The sequence below is a fragment of the Motacilla alba genome, chromosome 2 (genome assembly GCF_015832195.1).
Source record: "Motacilla alba alba isolate MOTALB_02 chromosome 2, Motacilla_alba_V1.0_pri, whole genome shotgun sequence".
NCBI lineage: Eukaryota > Metazoa > Chordata > Aves > Passeriformes > Motacillidae > Motacilla > Motacilla alba.
Window position 1 is genome coordinate 556,861 of NC_052017.1, and position 23,426 is coordinate 580,286.

Consider the following 23,426-nt stretch of genomic DNA (forward strand, 5'->3'; position numbering starts at 1 on the left):
GCCCGCAGCCCCTTGCCCAGCAGCGTTAAGGTCTCGGCACTACCCAGCTCATCCCACCGCTCCAGACAGGAAACTAAAGTCATTCCACCGCGCACGGCTCCTTCCCAGCCTAGCAATATGTACAGCCGCTTCCTCAAAAGAAAGTTAAAAAAGAAATCCGTATTAAAACTGAAGCTGTCCTAGAAACACCACGGCAAACTAGTGTATCTGGATTTAGTTCGTCAGCTACACACAGGCACAACAAGTGTTAGAGAAGTGGCACAGAAGCACGGGCCGGGGGCTCAGCTGGGCCGGGGGTTGGGCAGGGACAGCCTGGGCACCGCTCGCAGCCGCCACCGCCCGGCCAGGGCCGCCCGCGCTCGGGAATCATCGGGAATCGGAGGAAAGCGCAGGGAGAAGGTGACGACGCTGTCCCTTTGCAGCGGGGCAGGGCTCGTTCGCTTTTTGCAATCTCAGAAGATAAAGTGCAATGTTGCCACTTGCCTTCCTCCTGCGGTCCCTGAACCGGGACCGGCTGCCTCCCTTCACCCCGGGCCTCGCCTGGGCACCCCGGGAATCTCATCCTGGGGCACCTCGAGAATGTCATCCTGGGACATCCCAGGGAATCTCATCCCGGGACATCCCAGGGAATCTCATCCTGGATATCTCATCCCAGGGCGCCCCAGGAATCTCATCCTGGGACATCCTGGGAATCTCATCCCAGGGCACCTCAGGAATCTCATCCTGGGACATCCTGGGAATCTCATCCCGGGGTACCCAGGGAATCTCATCCTGGGGCATCCTGGGAATCTCATCCCAGGGCACCCAGGGAATCTTATCCTGGGGCATCCTGGGAATCTCATCCTGGGACACCCTGGGAATCTTATCCCGGGACATCCTGGGAATCTCATCCCGGACACCTCGGGAATCTTATCCTGGGAGATCCTGGGAATCTCATCCCGGACACCTCGGGAATCTCATCCCGGGGCATCCCAGGCCACCAGAGGCCTGGGGTGCCCCGCTAAGAGCAGCAAGAGGAAGGCGCCATGGCAGCCTCCGCCTCCTCTGTGGCTGCCCGCTCCCCTCCGGCTGCCGCCCAGCACACAAACCCTGCTGCCAGCGCCCCTGCCCGCCGGCGAGCCTGGAGCTCGGCTCCTGCCCTGCCCCGGCCACCCGGCCGGGAACCGGGAGGCTCCAGCTGGAACCACGCTGCAGGCTCACCGAGGGGCTCAGCCTGCTCCTATCCTCTCCTAATTCTCCCTCAGTTCAAGTGTTGGAAACAAAAATCAACCAAACCACAGGCAAGGCTGCCAGGCTGAAGCTGGTGTGTAGAATTTAGCAGTAGAGAAAGAAGGAAGCGTCACGGGAGGGCAGTGATATATACCGGCACACGGGGAACGAGCAGGGCTCCGGGGAGCGGCGCCGCCTCCGGCTCCTCCTCCGAGCCGGGGCCGGCGGCGGTGGCTGCTCCGGGGACACACGGGGACACACGGGGACACACAGGGAGGGCACGGAGCGACGGCACGGCCGCCTTCCCCGGCTGGGGTCACAGGGATGCGGAGGGGAGGGGTGGGGAGGAGGAGGAGGAGGAGGAGGAGGAGGAGGAAGGGAAGCACTGGGAGGTCTCTGGGTATATATAACCGCCCCTTTCAGGTGCAAATCTGCATCGTTTAAATTTGTATTCAGATGAAAAAGCACTTATGAAACTACCAGACGACTTTGATGCAAACTAGTACATTTTAATGCCATTTTATTAGAAACCATGCAAACTTTAATATAAAAAATACAAGTGCAATAAGAATCTTTGTGTGTAAATACAGATTCCGGGTTATCGTGTCGTTGTTGGCTTCCCAAAGAAATACTCCCACAAGCACGAGAAGCTGCAGGCTTCCCTCTGTCCCCTCCTGGAGCAGCCCCCCTTAGCACACGCCTGGTTCAGTTTTCTTTGATCCCAGTGTTTTGTTATTCTGCTTGCCTTTTTTCTTTTTTTCTTTAAATTAGTTTGACCACCCAAGAACACTTTTCTTTTTTTTTTCTTTTTTTTTTTCTTTTGTTTTGTTTTAATTTATTTACATTTCGTTTCTTTAGTGTCATTTGAAACGAGGAGCTCCAAGAGTGGTTAGATCTCCTTCCTGGTCAGAGCTGCAACTCCCTGGCACCGACCCTGCCCCGCTGCCCCGGGATGAGCGCTGCCCTGCCCTGCTGCCTGCCCGGCCCTGCTCATCCCGGCGGGTCCCCCATCCACCACCCCAAAACCACACACCCCACACACCCCACACTCTCCCCACACCCCCACGGACCTGCTGCGGCCTCGGAACTCCCGGCCCGCGCCCTCCTGCCCCGCCTCGGCCCCGGACAAACGGGAGAAACGGTAATAAATAAACCACCTCGGCAGAAGGCACCCCGGGGAGGGCTGCGAGCATCCATTAACGCATCTCGAGCATCAATTACACATCTCGAGGTCAACACGGGCTCCACCTGAGCTCTCACAGCAAGTTTGCCCTTCACACATTCCCGTGCCTTTCGTTCCGGACATGGCTTAATCCCGTGAACTCGCTCCATCGTTTTAAAATATTAAAAAGAAAAAACCCCAAACAACAACGAAGAAGTTACAAGGGCTGGATATGTCAGTAAGAAGCCAGCACGGCAGCAGCGGTTAAATGTCCCTACTCTCCTACGGGTCGGAAAAGAAGGAAAGAGAAAAGGAAACTTAGCGCGGGTTCGAACACGATAAATCATCAACACTTCGTCACAAAGAATAAAAGGTTCAAGTCAACAGTTAAAACAGCCTAACGAGTGTGGAGGGGATTTATCAGCATCCCACAGGCGGCAGAAACTGAAGCGGCGAGGAGGGAAGGGGTTAAAAAAAGAGACAGAAAGAAAGATCACAGCTTATCCCTGTTAACTCGGCCTGGCCTCGCAGCCAGGGCTCTGCTCCGCTCTGAGCTCCGCTCTGCCCGCCGCTGGCACAGCCGGAGCCGCTCGGGCCGGCCCCGACGCGCCCCGAGCCTCCGGAGCCCCGGCCCGGAGAGGGAGGCAGGCAGGGAGGGAGGGAGGGAGCCCTGCCCGGGGGGCCGAGCGCTGCGGAGCGGCCCCAGGAACATCGTCCCCTTCCCACCTACAGCCAGAGCCGGGTTAAGAGAGCCAAGCTGGGGTCCCCGGGGCTGGAGCGGGGCCGGGGGTCACAAGCCTTGCTGGGAGGGCGCGGCCGGCGGCGGCAGCGGTGACGGGGAGGCGACGGAGCCCAGGCTGTCGCTGGCGGAGGTGCTACGCCGGGGGCAGGTGCTGCTGGAAAGGGTGGGGGGTTTGGAGACGACGATTTCCGCTCCGTGGTCTGTTCGAGCCTCGGCCTTCGCACGGAACGTCAGCTTGTGAGACTCAATCTGCAGCGACACAAGGGCAGGGGACAAGGGGACGCGGGGAGAGGAGGAGACAAGGGACGGGAGGGGAATGGAAGACGATACCATAATGTCATCATTAGATGCCTGGAAGATAAAAGGCAATTTTCCGAATTAAAAGAAAGGCACGACAACCCCGCAGACGTCGCCGGCAGCGGTCGGGGGCTGCGGTGGCAGCGACGCCGCCGTGCCCGGGGCTGCCGGGCTCCCTCCCCCCGGCCCCGGGCGGGGCCCGCCGGCACGTACTTGTTTCTTGGATGTGAGTGTCGAGGCTCTGCATTTCCCTTTGGTCGGCGGTGCTGAGGGCGGCCAGGGCCGGCCCCACGCCGTTCTCCCGCAGCGCGGGGGCCGCGGGCAGCGCGCCCGGCCCCGGCCCCGCTCCGTTCGCCGGCGGGAGCTGCGCCGGCTCCGCGCCGCCCTCCGCCTGCAATGACAATCGGGGCACCGGTCAATCGCCACCGCGAGGCAAGGTGGCAGGGACGGGAGGAGATGGCAGCGGGAATCTCCGCTCCCGGGAAAGCAAATCCTGCCCGGCCCTGCGGGGTCTGACGGACCCCGGGGCCCGGAGCTCAGCTGCCGGACCCAGCTGGGCAGCCGGGAACAGCTGGCACGGGGAATGCCAAGGACAAACCCCCGTGTTCTGGGGCCGAGGGCTGGCGCGGGGTCACAGCTGTGATAGTGGATCATGACCTGGGGACACCCAGAGCAGCTGGGGCTGCCCCTGGCAGTGTCCCAGGCCAGGCTGGACATTGAGGCTTGGAGCAGCCTGGGACAGTGGCAGGTGTCCCTGCCATGGCAGGGGTGGCACTGGGTGATCCTCAGGGTCCCTTCCACCCCAAACCACTCCAGCATTCCGTGTTCCAGCACCTGCTGGGTCCCAAACCAGGAGGGCTGGTGCACACCAGGAGCCCCCTCTCCCTCCACGCTGAGCCACGGAGCAGGACTGAGCCCTCAGAGAGAATCCCCCCTGCTCTGCTCTCACAGCAGAGCTGCTCATCCCACTGCAGTCAGCAGCTGCCACTGCCCTGGAGCACAGCTGAGCCCTGCTGCCCCTGGAGGGGACTCTGCTGCCCTGGGGGATCCCAGGGGTGACACATCCCTTGGAAAGGCACTGGGACAGCAGCAGCACGGCCAGCACAGGAGGGGGAAACACTCCAGAGTCAGACTGAGCCTGAGCTGAGTCCAGAGTCAGACTGAGCCTGAGCTGAGTCCAGAGTCAGACTGAACCTGAGCTGAGTCCAGAGTCAGACTGAGCCTGAGCTGAGTCCAGAGTCAGACTGAGCCTGAGCTGAGTCCAGAGTCAGACTGAGCCTGAGCAGGCGAGGTTCTGGAACCTGGGTTGAAGCACTACTCCCTAGCACACAGCACCAGTGCACACACCAGGAGCTCCAGTTCACTGGAGTTCTGTTACACAAAGTTCCAGATCCCTGCCAACACAGGAGCAGCTTCTCCAGCTCCTTCCAGCTTTCCCTGAGCCATGATTTGCCAGGATGGAGTTTCCAGACAGGGCTGGAGACAGGAGGAGCTGAGCAGTGGCCATGGCCTCCGCCCTTGCTTTGCCAGGAATGACTGAGCTCAATCCCCCAGGGAATGCTGCTGCCCCCAGGACTGGCACTGCTGCTTTCCAGGGCACCCAGGCTCAACACAGCAGCTCAGCCCAGCTCTGAGCCCCGCCTGCACACACAGAGCCTCACACAGACCAGGGCTGCACGCCCAGGGGATGCCAGTGCCTGGAGGGGTCTCTCCTGTCTCTGCCTGTCCTGCTGGCAGCTCTGAGGCTGTCCCCACAGGGGTTTTCTCTGCTTCCAGAGCCCATTTAGGAACAGCACCTCTCATACCTCACCTCTGGAGAGGGTTTTTTCCTGAGAGCTGGGGTGACAGACACGGGGAATGGCCTGAGGCTGAAGGAGAGCAGGGAGAGATGGGATATTGGGAAGGAATTGTTCCCTGGGAGGGTGGAAGGGCCTGGCACAGGGTGCCAGGTCCAGCTGGATCCCTGGCAGTGTCCCTGTCATGGAATGGGTGTCACGAGTCCCTTCCAGTGACTCCCTGAGCACAATTCCCAGCTCCCTGGGGTTGTGCCAGGCCCACACATCCCTCAGGAAGGGAATGTCCCCTCCCTGGGCACAGATGTCCCATTGCTGCAGCCAGACCTGGAGCGTGCAGAGCCGAGGCTGGGGACAGTTTGTGTTCCTGTGGGAGAAGGGATGAATCAGCCACGAGAGCTGAGCTCTGCTCTCACCCCCACACAATCAGGGCTGAAGGACTGGGCTGGACAGATCCCTTCCAGCTCAGGGCATTCCATGGATCTGTCGATGCTCCCAAGGCTGCCACGTGCTCTCTCCCAGCAGAGAGCACGTGGATCCCAGCAGCTTTCACTGGGGGTGAAGGCCCCTGCCAGCCCCTCTGCTGGGACACGGCCCCTGCCAGCCCCTCTGCTGGGACACGGCCCCTGCCAGCCCCTCAGCTGGGCCTGCAGACATCCCTGCTCTCAGGTTCCAAGAGGAAGGATGGAGATGGGCAGTGCCAGCCCTCGGGAATGCCCAGCAGGGTCAGGCACCCTGAGGTGGGTCCAGCTCTCTCCTTTCCATCCTCACCCAGGGCTCCATCCTCACCCAGAGCTCCATGCTTACCCAGGGCTCCATCCTCACCCAGAGCTCCATCCTCACCCTGGTGTTTCCATCCTCACCCAGGGCTCCATCCTCACCCTGGTGTTTCCATCCTCACCCAGGGCTCCATCCTCACCCTGGTGTTTCCATCCTCACCCAGGGCTCCATCCTCACCCTGGTGTTTCCATCCTCACCCAGGACTCCAGCCTCACCCAGGGCTCCATCCTCACCCCTGGTTTCCAGCCTCACCCAGAGCTCCAGCCTCACCCAGAGCTCCATGCTCACCCAGAGCTCCATCCTCACCCAGAGCTCCATCCTCACCCAGAGCTCCATCCTCACCCAGGGCTCCATCCTCACCCAGAGCTCCATCCTCACCCTGGGCTCCATCCTCACCCTGGTTTCCAGCCTCACCCAGGGCTCCAGCCTCACCCAGAGCTCCAGCCTCACCCCTGGTTTCCAGCCTCACCCAGGGCTCCAGCCTCCCCCGGGGGTGCACAGCAGAGGCCCCAGCAGCACGGAGGCTGTACCAGGCTGTGCTGGAGGAGCTGCACAGCAGGAGCAGCAGCAGGAGCAGAACTGGATCAAAGCCATTCCCTGGCTGTGCCAGATCCCTGGCCTCACCTTGACGGTTCCTCCGGCCGGCGAGTGTCCCACGTTGTCCAGTGATCCCACCTTGGCCTGGGCCTTCTCCTTGAAGTTCAGCTTCTGGTTCTCGATTTTGACATCTCCTCCCCCTGCAGGGACATGGAGCAGGGCTGAGTTTGGGGGAGCCCTGGCAGTCCCAGCCAGGAGCCCCTGGGGACCCCTTGGAGGAGGGCCAGGACAAGTTCCCCGGTCCCTGCCTCAGCCTCTCCCCAGGAGAAGTTCTGGAAGACCGGAGCTGGTGATGTCCAGCCGTGCCAGCAAACGGGGCCCTGGGGAATGCTGCACATCCAGACGGGCCGGAGGGACCCTCCCTGGATCTGCTGCTGAGGCTGCCTCCTCAGCAGAGGTGTGAAATGCCACCCCCAGTCCCTCCCTGGTGCCACTCCAAGGCTGACTCCCGTCCCTGTCCCTGCCCAGGCCCCTCCAGCTCAGCCACCCGTGCGCTCAGCAGTGCCAGGGCACCCCCTGCCCCTCTGTGTCCCTGCTCCTCTGTGTCCCTGCCCTCCTCACCCCTTCCCCCTGCTGCCCTGGCATCCCCAGCAGCCCTGCCTGCCTGGGCAGCTGCTCTGGCACACAGCCGCCTGCAGCAACGCTGCAGGAGAACCTGGAGGCCACAAACAGAGCTGGGAATTTTAGCAAGATTCTTCCAGAATGTAATAGATTGCAGAATAGATACAGATAGATTCCTAGATATAGATAGATAGACATAGATATAGATACAGATTCAGATATATAGATATATAAATATAGATAGTAGATATAGGTACAATAGATAGAATTAGATAGATTCCCATTAATCACAGAATCCAGAATGGGCTGGGATGGAAGGGACCTTAAGGATCCTCCAGTGCCACCCCTGCCAGGGCAGGGACACCTCCCACTGTCCCAGGCTGCTCCAAGCCCTGTCCAGCCTGGCCTGGGACACTGCCAGTGGTCCAGGGGCAGCCACAGCTGCTCTGGGCACCCTGTGCCAGGGACTCCCACCCTGCCAGGGAACAATTCCCAATTCCCAATCTCCCATCCATCCCTGCCCTCTGGCAGTGGGAAGGCATTGCCCTTGTCCTGTCACTCCAGACCTTTGGAATTCATCTCTCCCCACCTTTCTTGGCTCCCTTCAGGTCCTGGAAGGCCACAGTGAGGTCACCCCAAAACCTTCCCTTCTCCAGGCTGAACAATCCCAGCTGTCTCAGCCTTTCCTCCCAGGGAAGATGCTCCATCCCTCTGACCACAGAGCTGCCTCCTTTACTGACAAATCAGACAGTGCACAAACCCAGAGATCGGAATCCTGGATCCTAAGGATGATTCCAACCCCCCTGCATGGACAGGGCCACCTTTCCCTGGCTGCAGTCCCCGTCCCAGCAGCTTCTCCAAAGCCCAGCTCAAGTCTTGCTAAGCCCAGCTTTGCCTCCCAGCGACATCATTAAACCCTCAGCTCTGCTCTGCAAGCCTGGCACGGCCCACGGTGCAAACCAGGGGGGTTTGGTGCCACAGAGGCAGCCGAAGCCTTGGCAGGGTGGCAGTGCTCTCATCAGGCCTGGACAAGGCAGTGATTGTCACCCCCGGCTCGTTACTGCCCAGCACGGAGCCCGCCGAGGTCGCGCCCGTGGCACCCCGTTCCCAGTGCTCGGAGGCACTGGAGCGAGGGCGCCTGCAGGAGGGCAGTGCCCTGCTCTGACCTGGCAGCCTGGGCACCCGCAGGGGACTCCCAGAGGGGACAAAGAGCAGCCTGTGGGGCTCGTTCCCAGCCTGGGCACTGAACTCTGGCCCCCGTGCCAGCAGCAGCGTTCCCGGCTGGAGAAATGTCCCCAGGCACCACGGGCCAGCCAGGGGCACTGAAGTGACCAACAGCTCAGGGACACTGAACTGACCTTCAGCTCAGGGGCACTGAAGTGACCATCATCAGCTCAGGGGCACTGAAGTGACCATCAGCTCAAGGACACTGAAGTGACCATGAGTTCAAGGACACTGAAGTGACCATCAGCTCAGGGGCACTGAAGTGACCATCATCAGCTCAGGGGCACTGAAGTGACCATCAGCTCAGGGGCACTGAAGTGACCATCATCAGCTCAGGGGCACTGAAGTGACCATCATCAGCTCAGGGGCACTGAAGTGACCATCAGCTCAAGGACACTGAACTGACCATCATCAGCTCAAGGACACTGAAGTGACCATCAGCTCAAGGACATTGAAGTGACCATCAGCTCAAGGACACTGAAGTGACCATCCCTCAGGCCAAGCCAGGGCCTCCAGCCCCAGGACCGTGGGCTGGGCACAGCTTGGGGACAAACCTGAGATTCCCAGGAATTCAGGCAGGCAGTGCTGTGCTCTCAGTGGGGAGCAGGTAATTCCCACACTCATCCCTGAAAATCCACCCAGGGGCCAGAAGGGTTTCATGTGAGGCAGGAGCTGCTGTGGGCTCAAGGCTTAGAGCACCCTGGTATGTGCTCTGAAGGACTGCAGGGAATGTCCTTTATCCTGCCATGTTCCCTGACCATCCTGGGATGTTCTGAGTGCCCCAAAGGCTCTGTGAGAAGGATGAAGCTTCCTGGAATGACAGTGGAAGCATCCATGTTTTCCTTCTCAAATGAGCAGGAAAAGCAGAAATGAATCAAAGCTGTAGATTATCTTCTAAGGCAAGAGGACATCCCGCATCTCCTAATCCCTCTCTCTGCTCATCAAACCACCAGGAACCGTGGAAGAAGCATTTTAGGAATTTCCAGAAGCACTGAGAACATCCCCTGACAGCAACAAGCCCCTAAAACTATTCCAGTCCCAATCCAGGGCTGTGTTTAAGGGACAAAACTTACGGACAAATGAGGAAATGGCAAAATTCCTACCTGGCTTATGCTTGATGTTTGCTTTAGATCCACACTTGGAGGACACTTTGGACAGGTCCACTTTCTTGTTCTGGATCTGCACCTGGGGAGACAAAAAGCAGCAGCTGAGCACAGAGAAAGCCCTGCAGACTCTGGAGGCCAAGGGCACCTGAGGCTGTGCTCTGTGAGCCTGTGTCCCTGCTCTCACCATTCCTCCTGCAGATTCCCAGAATCCAGCCTGGCATTCCTGTGCCACCCTGGCAGCCCTGGGGTCACCCAGAGCCAGGGGCAAAGGGAGACAGAGCTGAGACAGACAGCAGGACAGAGGGGCAGAACCACCTCAGGGCTGAGCTCAGGCACAGCCACGGGACACAGAAGCCCTGGAACAGGACATTAAAGCCAACCCTGCTGCCAGGGTCCCCACACGGCTCCTGGCCAGCCTGGGGACACGGCCATGGCCTGGGCAGTGCCACGGCCACCAGGCCAGGGGCCACCTCGGGGACCCCTGTGCCACCAGCTCCAGCCTCTGCTGTCCACCATCACATCCAGCCTGGAGAGAAGCTCCAGGGAGAGCTCAGAGCCCTGCCAGGGCCTGAAGGGGCTCCAGGAGAGCTGGAGAGGGACTGGGGACAAGGCCTGGAGGGACAGGACACAGGGAATGGCTTTAGCTGAAGCAGGGGAGATGTGAGGGGTGGGAGCCCCTGGCACAGGTGCCCAGAGCAGCTGGGGCTGTCCCTGGAGCCCTGGCAGTGTCCCAGGCCAGGCTGGACAGGGCTTGGAGCAGCCTGGGACAGTGGGAATTGCCCCTGCCATGGCAGGGGTGGCACTGGAGGATCCTTAAGGTCCCTCCACTCCAAGCAGTCTGGGTTTCTCTGAGGGATCATGGTGCCCAGGGGAATGCACTGCTCCAGGAACCCATCCCTCTCCAAGACCAAGAGAGCAGCTCCAGCTGGAAGCTGCAGGCTCAAACTCCTGCTCCAGGTCAGTTCACAGAGCAAACCCAAGGATTTCCTTTCCAAAATCAGCAGAATTCCTTCACCACCAGCTGCTCTGGGAGTTTGCTGAGAGCTCTCAGGAGAATTTGCCAGAACTCCTCCTAGGGAAGCAGGATCCTCCTGCTCTGTGGGTCCGGGGGGGGTCCCAGGATGCTGCAGGGGGAGCAGGACAGCCCAGCTCAGCTCCTGCCAGGTCCCACGTCCCCAGCTCAGGGACACCCTCCAAAGGTCAGTGACAGACCCTGATTTGGTTTTCTCAGGAGTAAAGTTACTACAGCTTTAATCAGCAGTCCTTGTTAGCTCAGAACTGAGCTGAGATTAAATTCATTCCACAGAGTGCACTGGGAAATCCTGCTGCTCGTTACCAGCTGGGACTCCTGACTGGGGATCCAAGTGTCCCACCTCTGGGCAGGGTCTGTTTGTAGGACTTCAGCAGGAGCTGGGTTTGCACCTTGGCATTGCACTGAGAGCCAGGCACAGACTCTGGAGCCAGAAATAAGCTTTGGAGGATTGGCTCAGGTGAGGAGCCTCAGCTCTCGTTAGCTTTCGTGTCCCTGACACGTCCCAGTGCAGCCAAGCCACAGGCCAGGGGACCACAGGGACACTCCAAACTCCCTTCCCAAACCCGCTCCACCCGCAGACACTGCCTGCACGTGGTGAAATCCACCTCTGTTCTGCCCTCTTGGAACACAAAACTCGCTCAGAGGTTGGACTCCGTGGAGATCCTTCCCAACCTCAGCGGTTCTGAGAGTGGGACACACTGAACAAACCCCATCCAAACCTTCTCCCCAGGAACTGAGCTCTGCTTGCATTTCTGGTGGGCAGCAACAACAGCTGCTGCTTCTGGGCACAGCTCCTGGGGATCTGGGCTTGGAGAGGAAATGTCCTCCTTGGGCAGGGGGCAGAATGGGCAGCTGAGCAGAGAGCCAGCCTGGAGCCACGGGGGGTGACAGCACAGTGTCCTCCCCTGGAGTGTCCCTGGACGGGCTGGAGCAGCCTGGGACAGGGAAAGGTGTCCCTGCCATGGCAGGGGTGGCACTCAATCATCTCTAAGGTCCTTTCCAACCCAAACCATTCCATGGCCATCACCTCTACCAGAGCAACCCTCAAGCTCAACCAGGAATTGTTTCTAAAGCACAACACTCCTGTCCACGGGGTTCCTGAAAGACCTTCCAGACAGACCCACCTGGGAATTCAACACTGGGAATTCTATCAGAAGCCATCATCACAACTACCTGAGCCAGAAAACGTCTTGGAAGAGGTCACTGACATCACAGGGCTCCAAAGGGAGCGGGAGGATACAAAAATGAACAAAATAAAAATAAAAACATCCACACTGGCCGTGCTGGAGGGCTGGGAATGCTCTCCTGGAGCTGCTCTGGGAGCATTTGGAGCCTGGAAATGAGCTTTTGGCTCAGAAAATGCAGAATAAAGAGCTGCTTAAGCAGCTGAGCAAGGAGCAAAACCGCAGTGGTGGAAGGAGAGTGTGGGAGAGGAGAAGAGGAGAAGAAAGCAGGGACACAGCTGTCCCCAGGGCTGGGAATGGCTGGCACTGCAGAGGGAAGGACAGGATGGTGACTCATGAGCAGAAGGACACTTCACTGACACAGTAATCAGGCAAGGAAAGATCCCCCACATGCCAGCCCCGTTGCTGGCAGCCTGAGAGGGCAGGACAGGCACCTGTGAGGCTCCTGAAAGGCTGAGCAGGGTCAAGGTGGCAGCACCGGGGTGGTTTATAAAACACAGCTCCTTGGAGTGCATGGGCAGGGAAATGCCACCAGCTGCTCCAGAACTGTCACATGCGTGGCCAAAGGCACTTCTGTCACCAAGTCTGGGACAGGCTGGGGGCAGCACCAGGGGGAACAGGCAGCAGGAATAGAAACGGGGCTGAAAAGCCCCCGAGGGCTCCCCGTGCACACCAGGGCCCGAGGCCAGCATCTCCAGGTATCCTGAGGGGCATTTCCATGGGAAACACTCCCGAAACACGGTGTAAATCATGGAAACAGCAGAGGGAACCACAAATCCCAGATCCCCAGAGCAGGCATGTGGGAAGGCAGCCTGGGGTCAGTGGCACAGGTGTGACCTCAGCCTCTGTCTCCGGCCACCCTGGCGGCCAGCCTGGAGGGAACCAGTTGTTAGGAACCCACGTTTGGCTGCCACTTGCAAAGATTTGTGGAAAAATCAGTCATGTAGAGGGTCAGCCAGCTGCACATGCATTTCCCAGGAGAAGTGGCTCCCTGCTGGCTCCACAGGCAGGTCCTGAGCAGGGTTTGTGTCAGTGCCCCAGGCTCTGACCAGGCACCCTGGGCACCTCACCAGGTGAGGCAGCTGGCCACGACTCCTCAGGAACCCAGGATATTTCAACACCTCTGGAACAAGCTTCCTTGGGCTCAGGTCCTTCAGTGTCTTTGAGAGCACCCAAAGTTTGCACTGCTGAACCTGCCCTGCGCCCAAAGCCCAGCCCAGGCTTGTCAGGGCAGCACAGATCTGCCCCAGTGACAGCCCCCAGCCCCTGCTCGTGCTCTCCCAGCTGCAGGGGCTGGACAGTGAACCTGCCTTGCCTGGCAGGCACTTGGAGCACCCCACACCCCAAACCAAGCTGCAGACACCACCAGATTAACTTTCTATTTTAATAAGCTCAGCCCTGCTGCCAGAGATACCAGCAGCCTTTAAATTTAGAAATTAATCTCAGCTCAAAGGTTAAGTCCCAGAGTCTTTGCCTGCTCCAAAGTCTCTTTTATGAAACAAGGAGTGAACGAGGGTGGCTCCAGCTGGCCCTGAGAGCCAGGGGACAGTAACAGGCACTGCCAGGCCAGAATGGATCTGCTCTGGGAAATGCAGGCTCCAGGGAGCTCAGGGGGTGAGGAGGTGCTGGGGGAGCCCCCAGTGAGCTCAGTCCCTGGCTCAGCCACGTCCCCACCCCTGTGTTGGTCACAGGCAGCAGAAGAACCCAGGAGTAGCTGTACTGAAACACCCCACAGCTGAGCCTGGCAGCCCCAGAGAAGTGCAAGAATCCTCCAGCCTGAGCTGTCCCCAGGAGCCCTGGGGCTCTGCCACGGCTCCTGCCTCCAGCAGAGCACCGCTGGGGCTGGCACACCCACCGCAGCAGAGAGGAGGAGTTAGCAGACAGACAGCTTGCCCAGACCCATACTTACATTCCCACCTCCAGGGACATGCTTAATATTGTCCTTGGAACCACACTTGGACTGAACATGGCTGTAGTTCGCTTTTTTGGAGACTATCTGGACCTGGAACGTCACAGAACGGAAACAACACAAGGGAAGAGGACTGGTTAGAGCTGTCATTCTGCATCCTGGGGCTGTGGGGCACCCTGAGGAGCTGCACCCAGTGCTGGGGGAAGGCACCAAGGAGGAGACTGAGAGACAGTGAAGGACAGGAGGCTGCACAGACAGTGTTAGTGCCAGGCTGGGAGCACCTGGGGACAGCCCGGGGACCCTGCAGAGCCCTGGGGTGGGCTGGGGTGGCACTGCCCAGGGCAGGGAAACCCCTCTGGGGCAGGGACAGCCAGCCCAGAGGGACAGGATGGGACTGCCCAGGGCAGGGAAAACCCCCTGGAGCAGGGACAGCCAGCCCAGAGGGACAGGATGGGACTGCCCAGGGCATGGAAACCCCCCTGAAGCAGGGATAGCCAGCCCAGAGGGGTGGGATGGGACTGCCCAGGGCATGGAAAACCCCCTGGAGCAGGGACAGCCAGCCCAGAGGGGTGAGATGGGATTGTCCATGGCCCTGGAAACCCCCCTGGAGCAGTGAGAGCCAGGTGGGATGGGACTCTCCATGCCCCAGGAGGCTCCTGGGAGGTTTCCAGGGACAGTTGGCCAGAGCAGGGACAGCCAGCCCGCAGAGCCACCATCCCCAGCACGCTGTGAGCTGCTCCATGCCCACACCTGGACTGGCTCCAGCCCTGGTAATGTCCCTCCAAAGCCCTGGGCAGTTCAGCTGGGTCTGAGGAACATTCTTCTATTGGAGGTGGTCACACCTTCAGCTGAACGACCTCAGCTGATCTCAGGTTAATGAAATTGTTCCTCCCTCACACTGGCTCAGATGAGGGGTGTGAGAACGTGGCTGGTGGTGGCTTGGCAGGGCCGGGGGACGGCTGGACTCCATCATCTCACAGGGCTTCTCCAGCCTCAGTGAGTCTGTGATTTTTAAGGCAGGAGCAGTGGTTTAGGTGAGCTCTACTCACAGCAGTAACTGGGTTAGACACCAGTGTTTACACAGGTTAGTTACAACACAGCTTTAGTCTGGAGCTGAGTTATTTACCACAGCAGAAGCGGGCCCCAACTGGATCCTGGATCCTACAAGGTGACAAGCTTGGAGCACAGCAGGGACCACCCAACACTCTCACCTGGGCAGGCTCCCAGAGCTCCTCAGCCAGCTCAGAAAGGCTGGACTCAGAACAGCAGCTCTGGGAACACACCTGTGCCACGGAGTGTGGGGTGCTGCACTGAGCCCCTAGAGGCACAAATCCTGCTCATTCCTGCCCATTCCTGCCTGGTAATACTGGAATTTATCTGTGGCACTCCCACCTCACGCCATCCACTTGTACTTTGGAGTAACCCATCCAGTGGTGATGGCCTAAGGCTCGGAGTTACAGACATTTGGTACAACTGGGCTGGGAATATTGCAGGAAAGATGTGAATTCCTACATACTGTGCAGTCCTAAAAGAAGGAGCTGTGAACTCAACCTCTCTGCCTCGTTACAAACTGGTTCTGTGTGTGCAGAACTGGTTTAAGGGAAACCCTCTGACTCCAAGTTGAGCCTGTATTAACCTGGAAGTGAAACAGGAGGACTCTGCTCTGGAAACCTCTCCAGCAGGAGTGGAGAAGGTCCCTCCCTGGAGGAGTTTCCCTGGGAACATCTTGGGGTGCAGGGGAGAGAAGGGGAAGTGTCTGTGCGAGGGACAGTGCCACTGACAGGAGAGAGCAGGACAGCTGGAGAGGAGGGACAGTGACTCAAAATGGAAACGTTTTCCTTCATCTCCCCCAGAGAAAAGTGTGAAAGCAACTCACTTTCCCATTGGGCTGTTTGGGGGCCCCCTCTTTTGCTGCCACTTTAGGAGCCACTTTAGTGCCCGCGCTGGGCTCAGAGCTGGGCGCGGCGGCGGCTGACTCTGGCCTTTTCTCTACCTTCCCCTGGATGGAGACAAAGGGATGATTTCAACCAGCAAAAGCACAAGTGTGGGCAGGAGCACGGGAACAGGGATGGACCTGCTGCAGAGGAGACCCAGCAGAACTCCTTGCATGCTCTAACTCCCGGGCCAAGGATCGTCCCACGCCCAGGAGCGGCGACACCGAGGGCACAGCGGTGCCCAGCCCAGGGCACAGAGCCAAGATTCACTTCTCAAAAACCTCCTGGTGCCCTTCCTCGGGATCCAAGCCACTCCAGGGCAACGATCCTGCCAAAAAAATCCAACCAAATCCCTGGGGAGCCCAAGAGCAGAGCAGGACCAGCTCCTTCACGTGCAGGACGTGGGAGGTGAAGATACCCAGGGCTGGTCTGGGGCTCTGAGGGCTCTGCTGGACACACACCCCGAGCTCCCAGCTCAGATTCCCACCCAGCCACACTGCACTCAGCCTTGGAGCTCAACAGCTCCTTTGGTTTTTAGCTACCAAAAGGCAGGTGCACCCAGAGAGTCCAGCTGAGCAGAAAACTGAAGGGAAATTTACAGGTTTTACAAAAATTCAGCAGCTACCTGAGGATATCCATTGTTTTGCTAGATTAGATGCAGGGAAGTGCAGCAGAACCTGCATTTTTTGGGGGGGCTCAGCATAAATCTTGTATTTCACTAACCTACAGACCAGTGAACAAAAAAACCCCAACACTACAACAATTCTCAGGCTCTAAAAACAGCTCAGTGTAAGCAGGACTACAAAAAGGACAATTTGCTTAACGAGGCTATTGTCAGGATTTAATAACTCCATGAAAATATTTAGAAAATGCAGGACAGTGCAGTTAAATGCAAATGCAAGTCCCCTGAGCTGACACAACGAGGGCTGTGCTGTGCTGCACAGCCAGGAGACTGCTGCCTCTGAGGATAAATCCATGCTCTATCGATGCTGTCTGGGACACACAACACCCAGCCAGGAGTGCCCTTGACTTTAATGTGCCTGAGAGCAGATTAAAGCTCTCCCAGCATGGGACGTGCTCCCTTGGCACCAGATTAAAAGTTCTGGGCCGGGTTATTCAGCACCACAGAGCTGCAGCAAGGAGAATGGAAAGATCTGTGTCCCACTGGGGGGGAGTCACAGCCCTCTGGCTGCTGCTGGCACACGTGGCCAGGCCAAGGCTGGGCTTACACAACAGCTAAGCAGGGCTCTGGGGTTCTGCACAGCCACGTTGTTCAGGGCTCAGCAGGGGCTGCAGGTGGATGCCACCTTTGTCCTTTCCATGGGACATGCTGATGGTGGAAGTGCCACCTAAGGGCATTAGGAGGCAGAGAGAGCCCCAGGTTTTCTCTCTGGTAATGGTTTTCCAGCACTGCCCTCTCCATGTGCCCACCACGGGTGGTCCCAACAGACTCATTCCATGTCAGCTTCGGGCCTGATGAGTTGGGCATGGCAAAGGTGCTGTGCAACCCAGACTTCCCTCATCCTACTGCACTATTCCACCTTCTGGACCGTTCAGCAGACCCAGGGGCAAAGGGCTGGACTGTGGACAAGACTGAGGGCTGCACAGGGTGTTTCTGTGCCAGGCCCTGGGGCAGGGGAGCAGCAGCAGCTCTGGGTCCCTGCTCCGGGGTGGATCCCACACTCTGCCCAAGCAGGAGCCAGCGAGGAGCAGTGAGGACACAGCCACCAGCCCAGCAGAGCCCAGCAGAGAGCCCAGAGCAGGCAGAGCAGGGCAGGGCTCACCTTCCCCCCGCCGGGCTGGTGCTTGATGTTGTCGGTGGAGCCGATCTTGGAGCGGACGTTGCGCAGGTCGGGCGCGGCGGCGCTGGCCGGGCGCGCTCGGGGGGGCGGCCCCGGCCGTGCCCTTGCTGCCCGCGGCCTTGCCCGGGGCTCTCTTGGCGTCTGCCGACACCGTGGAGGCCGTGGCGGCTTTGGGGGCCGTGGCTTTGGGCTTGGGCCGGCTGGCGGCCGCGCCGGGCACGCTGGAGGCCGTGGTGGTGGAAGGAGTGGTGGCGCCGCTCTTGGTGGCGCTGCCGGGAGCGCTCTTGGGGCGGCTGGAATCTGCTGAGGGACGGCAGGGAGTGCGGAGAGAAGGGAGAGCAGGGTCAGGTACAGGAACTGCCTCGGTCACACAGCCCCAGCACGGGCTGGGAGCTCAAAGATCAGCTCATCCCAGCCCTGCCATGGCAGGGACACCTTCACTGTCCCAGGTGCTCCACGCTCCATCCAGCCCGGCCTGGGACACCCCCGTTCCCAGAGATGAACAGGGACCCCTCAATGACCCCAGCCCCAGACAAAGGGGATTTGATTCAGATTGAGGAAAGAGCCTCAGGCTGTGCCAGGAGAGGTTCAGGTGGATTTTGGGAATATTCCTTCCCCAGAAAGTCTGCCCAGCCCTGGCACAGCTGCCCAGGGCAGTGCTGGAGTCCCCGTCGCTGGAGGGACGTGACACCCATGTGGATGTGGCACTGGGGACACGGTCGGGGTGGCCTTGGCAGTGCTGGGGACAGGGTGGGCTCGAGGGCCTTGCGGAGTTTTCCCAGATGGATTTCCCAGAGTCCAGGTGAGGTGGAAGCGAGCAGTTACCTGAGGGAGACTTGGCAGGGGGTTTCTTGGCATCTGCCGGCTTCGCGTCCGTCTTGATGGCTGCCAACACAAAGACAGCGGTCAGGGGAGATCCCTGCAGCATTCCAGCCTGGAAGCAGCCCGGGATTGACAGAGGGAGCACCTGCCTGGGCAGCTCCTGCTGCCACCAGAACCCCCTCGCGGCTGACAGCCAGAGCACCAATCCTTGTCAAGGATCCTCACCCGGTGACACCACACAGCTGGGGACGGGCTGCATTTTAACCCACGTTAACTTCCTGAATCTCACAGCACTCACTGGAGTATTTCAATTCTGCCCCATCTCAATTTCTTAAAAAAACCCCAACCAAGCAAAAAAAAACCCACCCCAAAACATTTCCTTTCTTTAAAAAGGAACAAAAGCAGCCCCACATTTGTCCTTGCCCAACCTTGCTCTCATTGCCAGACCAGTCCTACCCCGTGCCAATTTTCTTGCACAGGAGTTATTGCACATATTTTGGCTCCTATTTTAATTGTATAAACCCAAAAATCAATCCCTAAACTGAGCTGCCTTTGGGCAAAGCCCAACGATCATGACCTGATTACATGCACAGAGGACACTCTAAAGCAGGGATGCAGCCACACTTCTCCAGGCAGGAGAAAACCAAACACCAAACTGATCTAGGCAAAAACCAGGGACTGAAAAACAGAAATGGGACTTTGTTCTAAGGAACTCTTTGATAATGAAACTGTAGGGTTTTTACTATCAGTGATGAGCACGTTTGGGTAAAATCTGCTTAATTTCAACAGCCAAAAGAAGGCAACATTGAAAAGAAATAATAAATGGAAAAGACTCGAGTTAGAAATTATGAAAACCCTCATTTTTTAATATTTAATTTCCATTAAGTCTCAGGTTTTTAGATACACTCCAGCAGCTGTCAGGGTCCTTTATGGAATATCAATACCAAAAAGACCAAGGGGAAGAGGCAGATAACTACAGGCCAAGTTAGTCTGGATCATTCCACCCTGACTTTGCTAAAAGCATTCAATTAAACACCCCAGATAAGATTCCAGCTAATGAGGTGAAACCCATTTGGATAATTTAATAAGGCCTAGAGGATGGATACATAATTAATAGCAAACACTTCAAACAAGGGGCTGGCAAACCAACCTAATTTCATTCCTCGAGACCACAACTTTAATTGGGGAAACTGCACTGACAGAACAGACTTAGGTTTGTGCAAAAGGCAGAGGAATATTATGTTTCATTAATATACAGAGATGTTCTGTCTGCTGGTGTCAGTGGGGAGCCAAATGCTGAACCTTTCTGTCTGTATGAACGTGAGGTGCTGAAAACCCAGACAGAGCCCCTGGGACAAGGCTCTGTGTGACAGACTTTGATCTGTGCCTGATCTGAAGGGCTGAGCGTGGTCTCGTACAAACATTAAAGTCATTTCCACAGGGAGGGGGGCGAAAACTAATGAACAAATAAAATTAAAAATCAAAATATCAAGCCCCACATAACCCACGGCTCTCCTTTAGCACAGAAAATGACTGACCTGAAAATACCTGAAAAAGTGGAACTATATCATGTCAAGCCTGGCCTTTACAGACACATTTCATGGGAGACAGTGACTGAAACTTGATGGCAGCTCAAGGCACCGAGTGCCTGGCACAACACAAGCACCTGCAGCTGTCCTGAAAGAGCATCTTCAGCCACAAGCACCATCTCCACCCCAAACTCATTCTCTGGCTCAACACTTGTCGCGAGAAACTAAATCCATGGAATTACTGTGGCTGGAAAAGCCCTGCCAGACCATCCAGTACAACTGCTCCCCACCACTGGCCACGTCCCCAAGTGCCACATCCCTGTGGCTCTGAAATCTCTCTGGGGATGGGGACTCCACCACGGCCCTCCTCAGCCCATTCCAAGGCCTGACCCCCCTTTCCAGGAGGAATTTTCCCAATATCCACCCTGAGCCCTGCCCTGTTCCCTCTCCTCCTGGTCCCTGTTCCCTGGAGCAGAGCCTGACCCCCCCCCAGCTGTCCCCTCCTCTAAAGGAGCTGTGACCCCAGAGCTGTGACCCCAAGAGCTCCAGGTGTCCTCACCCAGCTCTCACCCAAACCCAACCAAACCCAACCCAACCCAACCAAACCCAACCAAACCAAACCCAACCGAACCAAACCAAACCCAACCCAACCCAACCCAACCAAACCAAACCAAACAAAACCAAACCAAACCAAACCCAACCCAACCCAACCAAACCCAACCCAACCCAACCAACCCAAACCCAACCAAACCCAACCCAACCAAACCAAACCAAACAAAACCAAACCAAACCAAACCCAACCAAACCCAACCCAACCAAACCAAACCAAACCCAACCCAACCAAACCCAACCAAACCCAACCCAACCAAACCCAACCAAACCAAACCCAACCCAACCCAACCCAACCCAACCAAACCAAACCAAACAAAACCAAACCAAATGAAACCCAACCAAACCCAACCAAACCAAACCCAAAGAAAACCCAACCAAACCAAACCCAAACCAAACAAAACCAAACCAAATGAAACCCAATGAAACCCAACCAAAGCCAACCCAACCAAACCAAACTCAACCCTGAGCACTGAGCTCATGGTTCCCTTGAGGCCTCAGGGCACCATCCAGGCTCTGTCCCACCCCTGCTTCCACCTCACCCAGAACAGGACCCCCTGCTCTTCCCATTTCTGCCTTCCCTGTGCATTTCCAGATCCAGATCCAGATTTCTCAGCCTCCCCATGGAGTCCCTCCAGCTGACCTCATCCTCCCTCACCCCAGGGCCCTGCCTGTGCTCTGGCAGGGTCCCACCACGTTCCTGGTGCCACAGCCCCTTGCCCTGCCCCTCCTGCCTCTTGGAACAGCTCCCTGCAGCTCTGCATCGCTGCCTCCATCTCCTTTCAGATGGCAGCAGCAAACACTGCTTTGTTTGTGGGGCAGCAGGAATGAGCCCAACTCATTAGAACAGATCCTGCATTCCCGGGCTCCTGTTTGCCTCCAAGACCACACAAAATGAGTTTTACTCACAAAATGAGTTGATCAGACAGGATATGTGGCTCTTGGAATGTGCAACACCTTCTCTACACTCGATTAATTAGATTTTTCCCCAGAGCATAAAGTCTGGGATGTCCATCAGGCTGAATCCATCCCCGCACAGCTAAAACATGACGATTCTTTTGGGAAAGCTGGGATGGGAACCCATGCTTTGGGATTCAAACCAGTCTGTGTCATTTTACACTTTTATTGACAAATTTTGCCACTGAGGCCCAGTCATTTGAAAAGACTTGAGAAGACCTAACTATAGTTATATCTGATGTAAAATCTCTCGAGTTCCATTAAAAAGAGTGAGAACAGTGTCAGTTTATCTAAAACACTGCTCAGGTTTCCTGTGGAACTCATGGGAAGTTCCCTCTTTAGCAGCAGTACGAGTGGGACACAGTTTTTGGATGAAGCTGATGTGATTTCACCTCCAAATTCTTCCTGCTCTACTAAAAATCCTCCACTTCTGCTCAACCCTTTTGGATTTCACACACCAGTTCAGGTGTTCCCAGACCTCTTCTGAAAATTTGCTTTTTTAAACTTTTACTTAGTGTTTATTCTGTTCCTATGGCAAAATACAGAAGGAATAGAATGCCCACTCTTGAACCAAGTGCGTCCAGTAACTGCATTAACCCTGGATCACACACAGCTGATGGAGGTTGGCCCTGAAGGCAATTTGGAAGAGGAAGCCCTGGGGAGAACACTTGAGCTACTGTCAGAACCCAGGCAGTGACAGAGTGGCTTTTGAACACTTCCAGAGGTGGTCACTCCACCAGCTGTGCCAGGGCTGGAGAGCCTTTTCCAGGAGAAATATTCCCAATATCCACCTGAGGCTCCCCTGGCCAGCCTGAGGCTGTTCCCTCTCCTCCTGTCCCAGTCCCCCCGGCTGTCCCCTCGTTCAGGAGCTGTGCAGAGCCCCTGGTGCTGTCAGCCAGGAGGCTGCAGCTGCTGGAGGACGGATATTCCCCAGGAGAGGAGGAGCACTCACACGTCGGCCTCTTGGGAGTAGCGGCCGTCGTGGTTTTGGCAGCGGCCGCTGCCGTCACCGGCGACGGCGCCGTGGTCCTGGGAGCAGCAGAGGAGCTCCTGGAAGGAGTTTTGGGAGTGGTGGAGGATGGAGGCTTGGACAGGGAGGTTCTCTTCTCCGCGGGCTTCGCATCCGCGACCTGAAAGGGAGCGAGCGGCGTCAGAGCCGGAACGGCCCCGGCAAACCCCGCGCTCAGCAGGGGCTGAAAGGAACGGGAATCCCTGAAATGCCTCAGCACTTAATGAAGCCTGGCACTGCTGAAAGGTTATAATGCAATTAAAATATAATTAAGACGTGCAGAAGCGAGTGGTGCTGAGGAGGGCAGGACACGGAGCACGGACGCTGCGGAGGAGCAGCTCCCACCCGGGGCTGGCTCGGCTTTGATGTGAGGGGGGCTCTCCAGCTGGGAAGGAGGTTTTGGGTTCTGGATAAAATGGAGCCAGCAGAACACCAGCAATGCTCCTGGGAGAGATTCCCATCCTCCAGGAGCAGCAATGCTCCCTAAACTGGAATTTGTTTAAACAGTAGGGATATGAGAATTGGGTGTTCACAGCTCATCCCTCATTTGGAAAACTCTTTCCAGCTGTCCCTGGTCAGGCACTTGTTTGTCAACTGCCTGATCTGTGAGGTACGAAAATACTGAATTCATGCACGGGAATAAATATTATTTTATCAAAAAGGGATTCAGTGATACAAAAACTTGAACCAAACCAAAGTCACCAGCTCAGAGAAAAGTGCAGATTTGCACCTGGGCTTTCATTTGCCTTCTGCTATTTTTAGTTAGCTCTGAAAGACACTCAAATGCAGTAATTTGAGCTTAATACAGCAGGAGGGGTGGTGTTCAGCCATCAATGAAAGCTTCTGAAATAGTTTTGAAGTTCCCTTTTAAACCTGAATTCCCCCACTCTCTGAATTCCCCCACTCTCTACGATCACAAGCTGACATAGGGAGCATTCAAGGGACACCTCCCACTCCTAACACATGGGATTCCCTGCTTCTCTGGAAGATTAACACTGTCCATGAATCCTCTCCTTTGGGGAGGTACAAACCCCCAGAGTTTTCTAAGTGTTATCAGTCCTCTCTGTACAGTTCTGCAGTGACCACACATCATAAAATAACCATTGGTGGGAAATAAGGAGCGTTCCCGTGGATTTGTTTTTCTTCAATATTCATATCAAAGGTCTC

General features: G+C 57.0%; 1 protein-coding gene across 1 annotated transcript in view; it reads right to left on the reverse strand.

Annotated features, from left to right (window-relative positions):
* Nucleotides 1–1,697: 1,697 nt before the first annotated feature.
* Nucleotides 1,698–23,426, reverse strand: part of MAP4 (microtubule associated protein 4) — a 122,701-nt gene continuing 100,972 nt past the window's right edge. The window contains 10 exon segments of the mRNA XM_038130015.1: nt 1,698–3,464; nt 3,624–3,801; nt 6,608–6,720; nt 9,469–9,550; nt 13,598–13,690; nt 15,474–15,596; nt 17,316–17,432; nt 17,434–17,633; nt 18,159–18,218; nt 22,203–22,380. Coding sequence (XP_037985943.1) covers nt 3,457–3,464; nt 3,624–3,801; nt 6,608–6,720; nt 9,469–9,550; nt 13,598–13,690; nt 15,474–15,596; nt 17,316–17,432; nt 17,434–17,633; nt 18,159–18,218; nt 22,203–22,380 — 1,152 coding nt within the window. The 3' untranslated portion in view covers nt 1,698–3,456.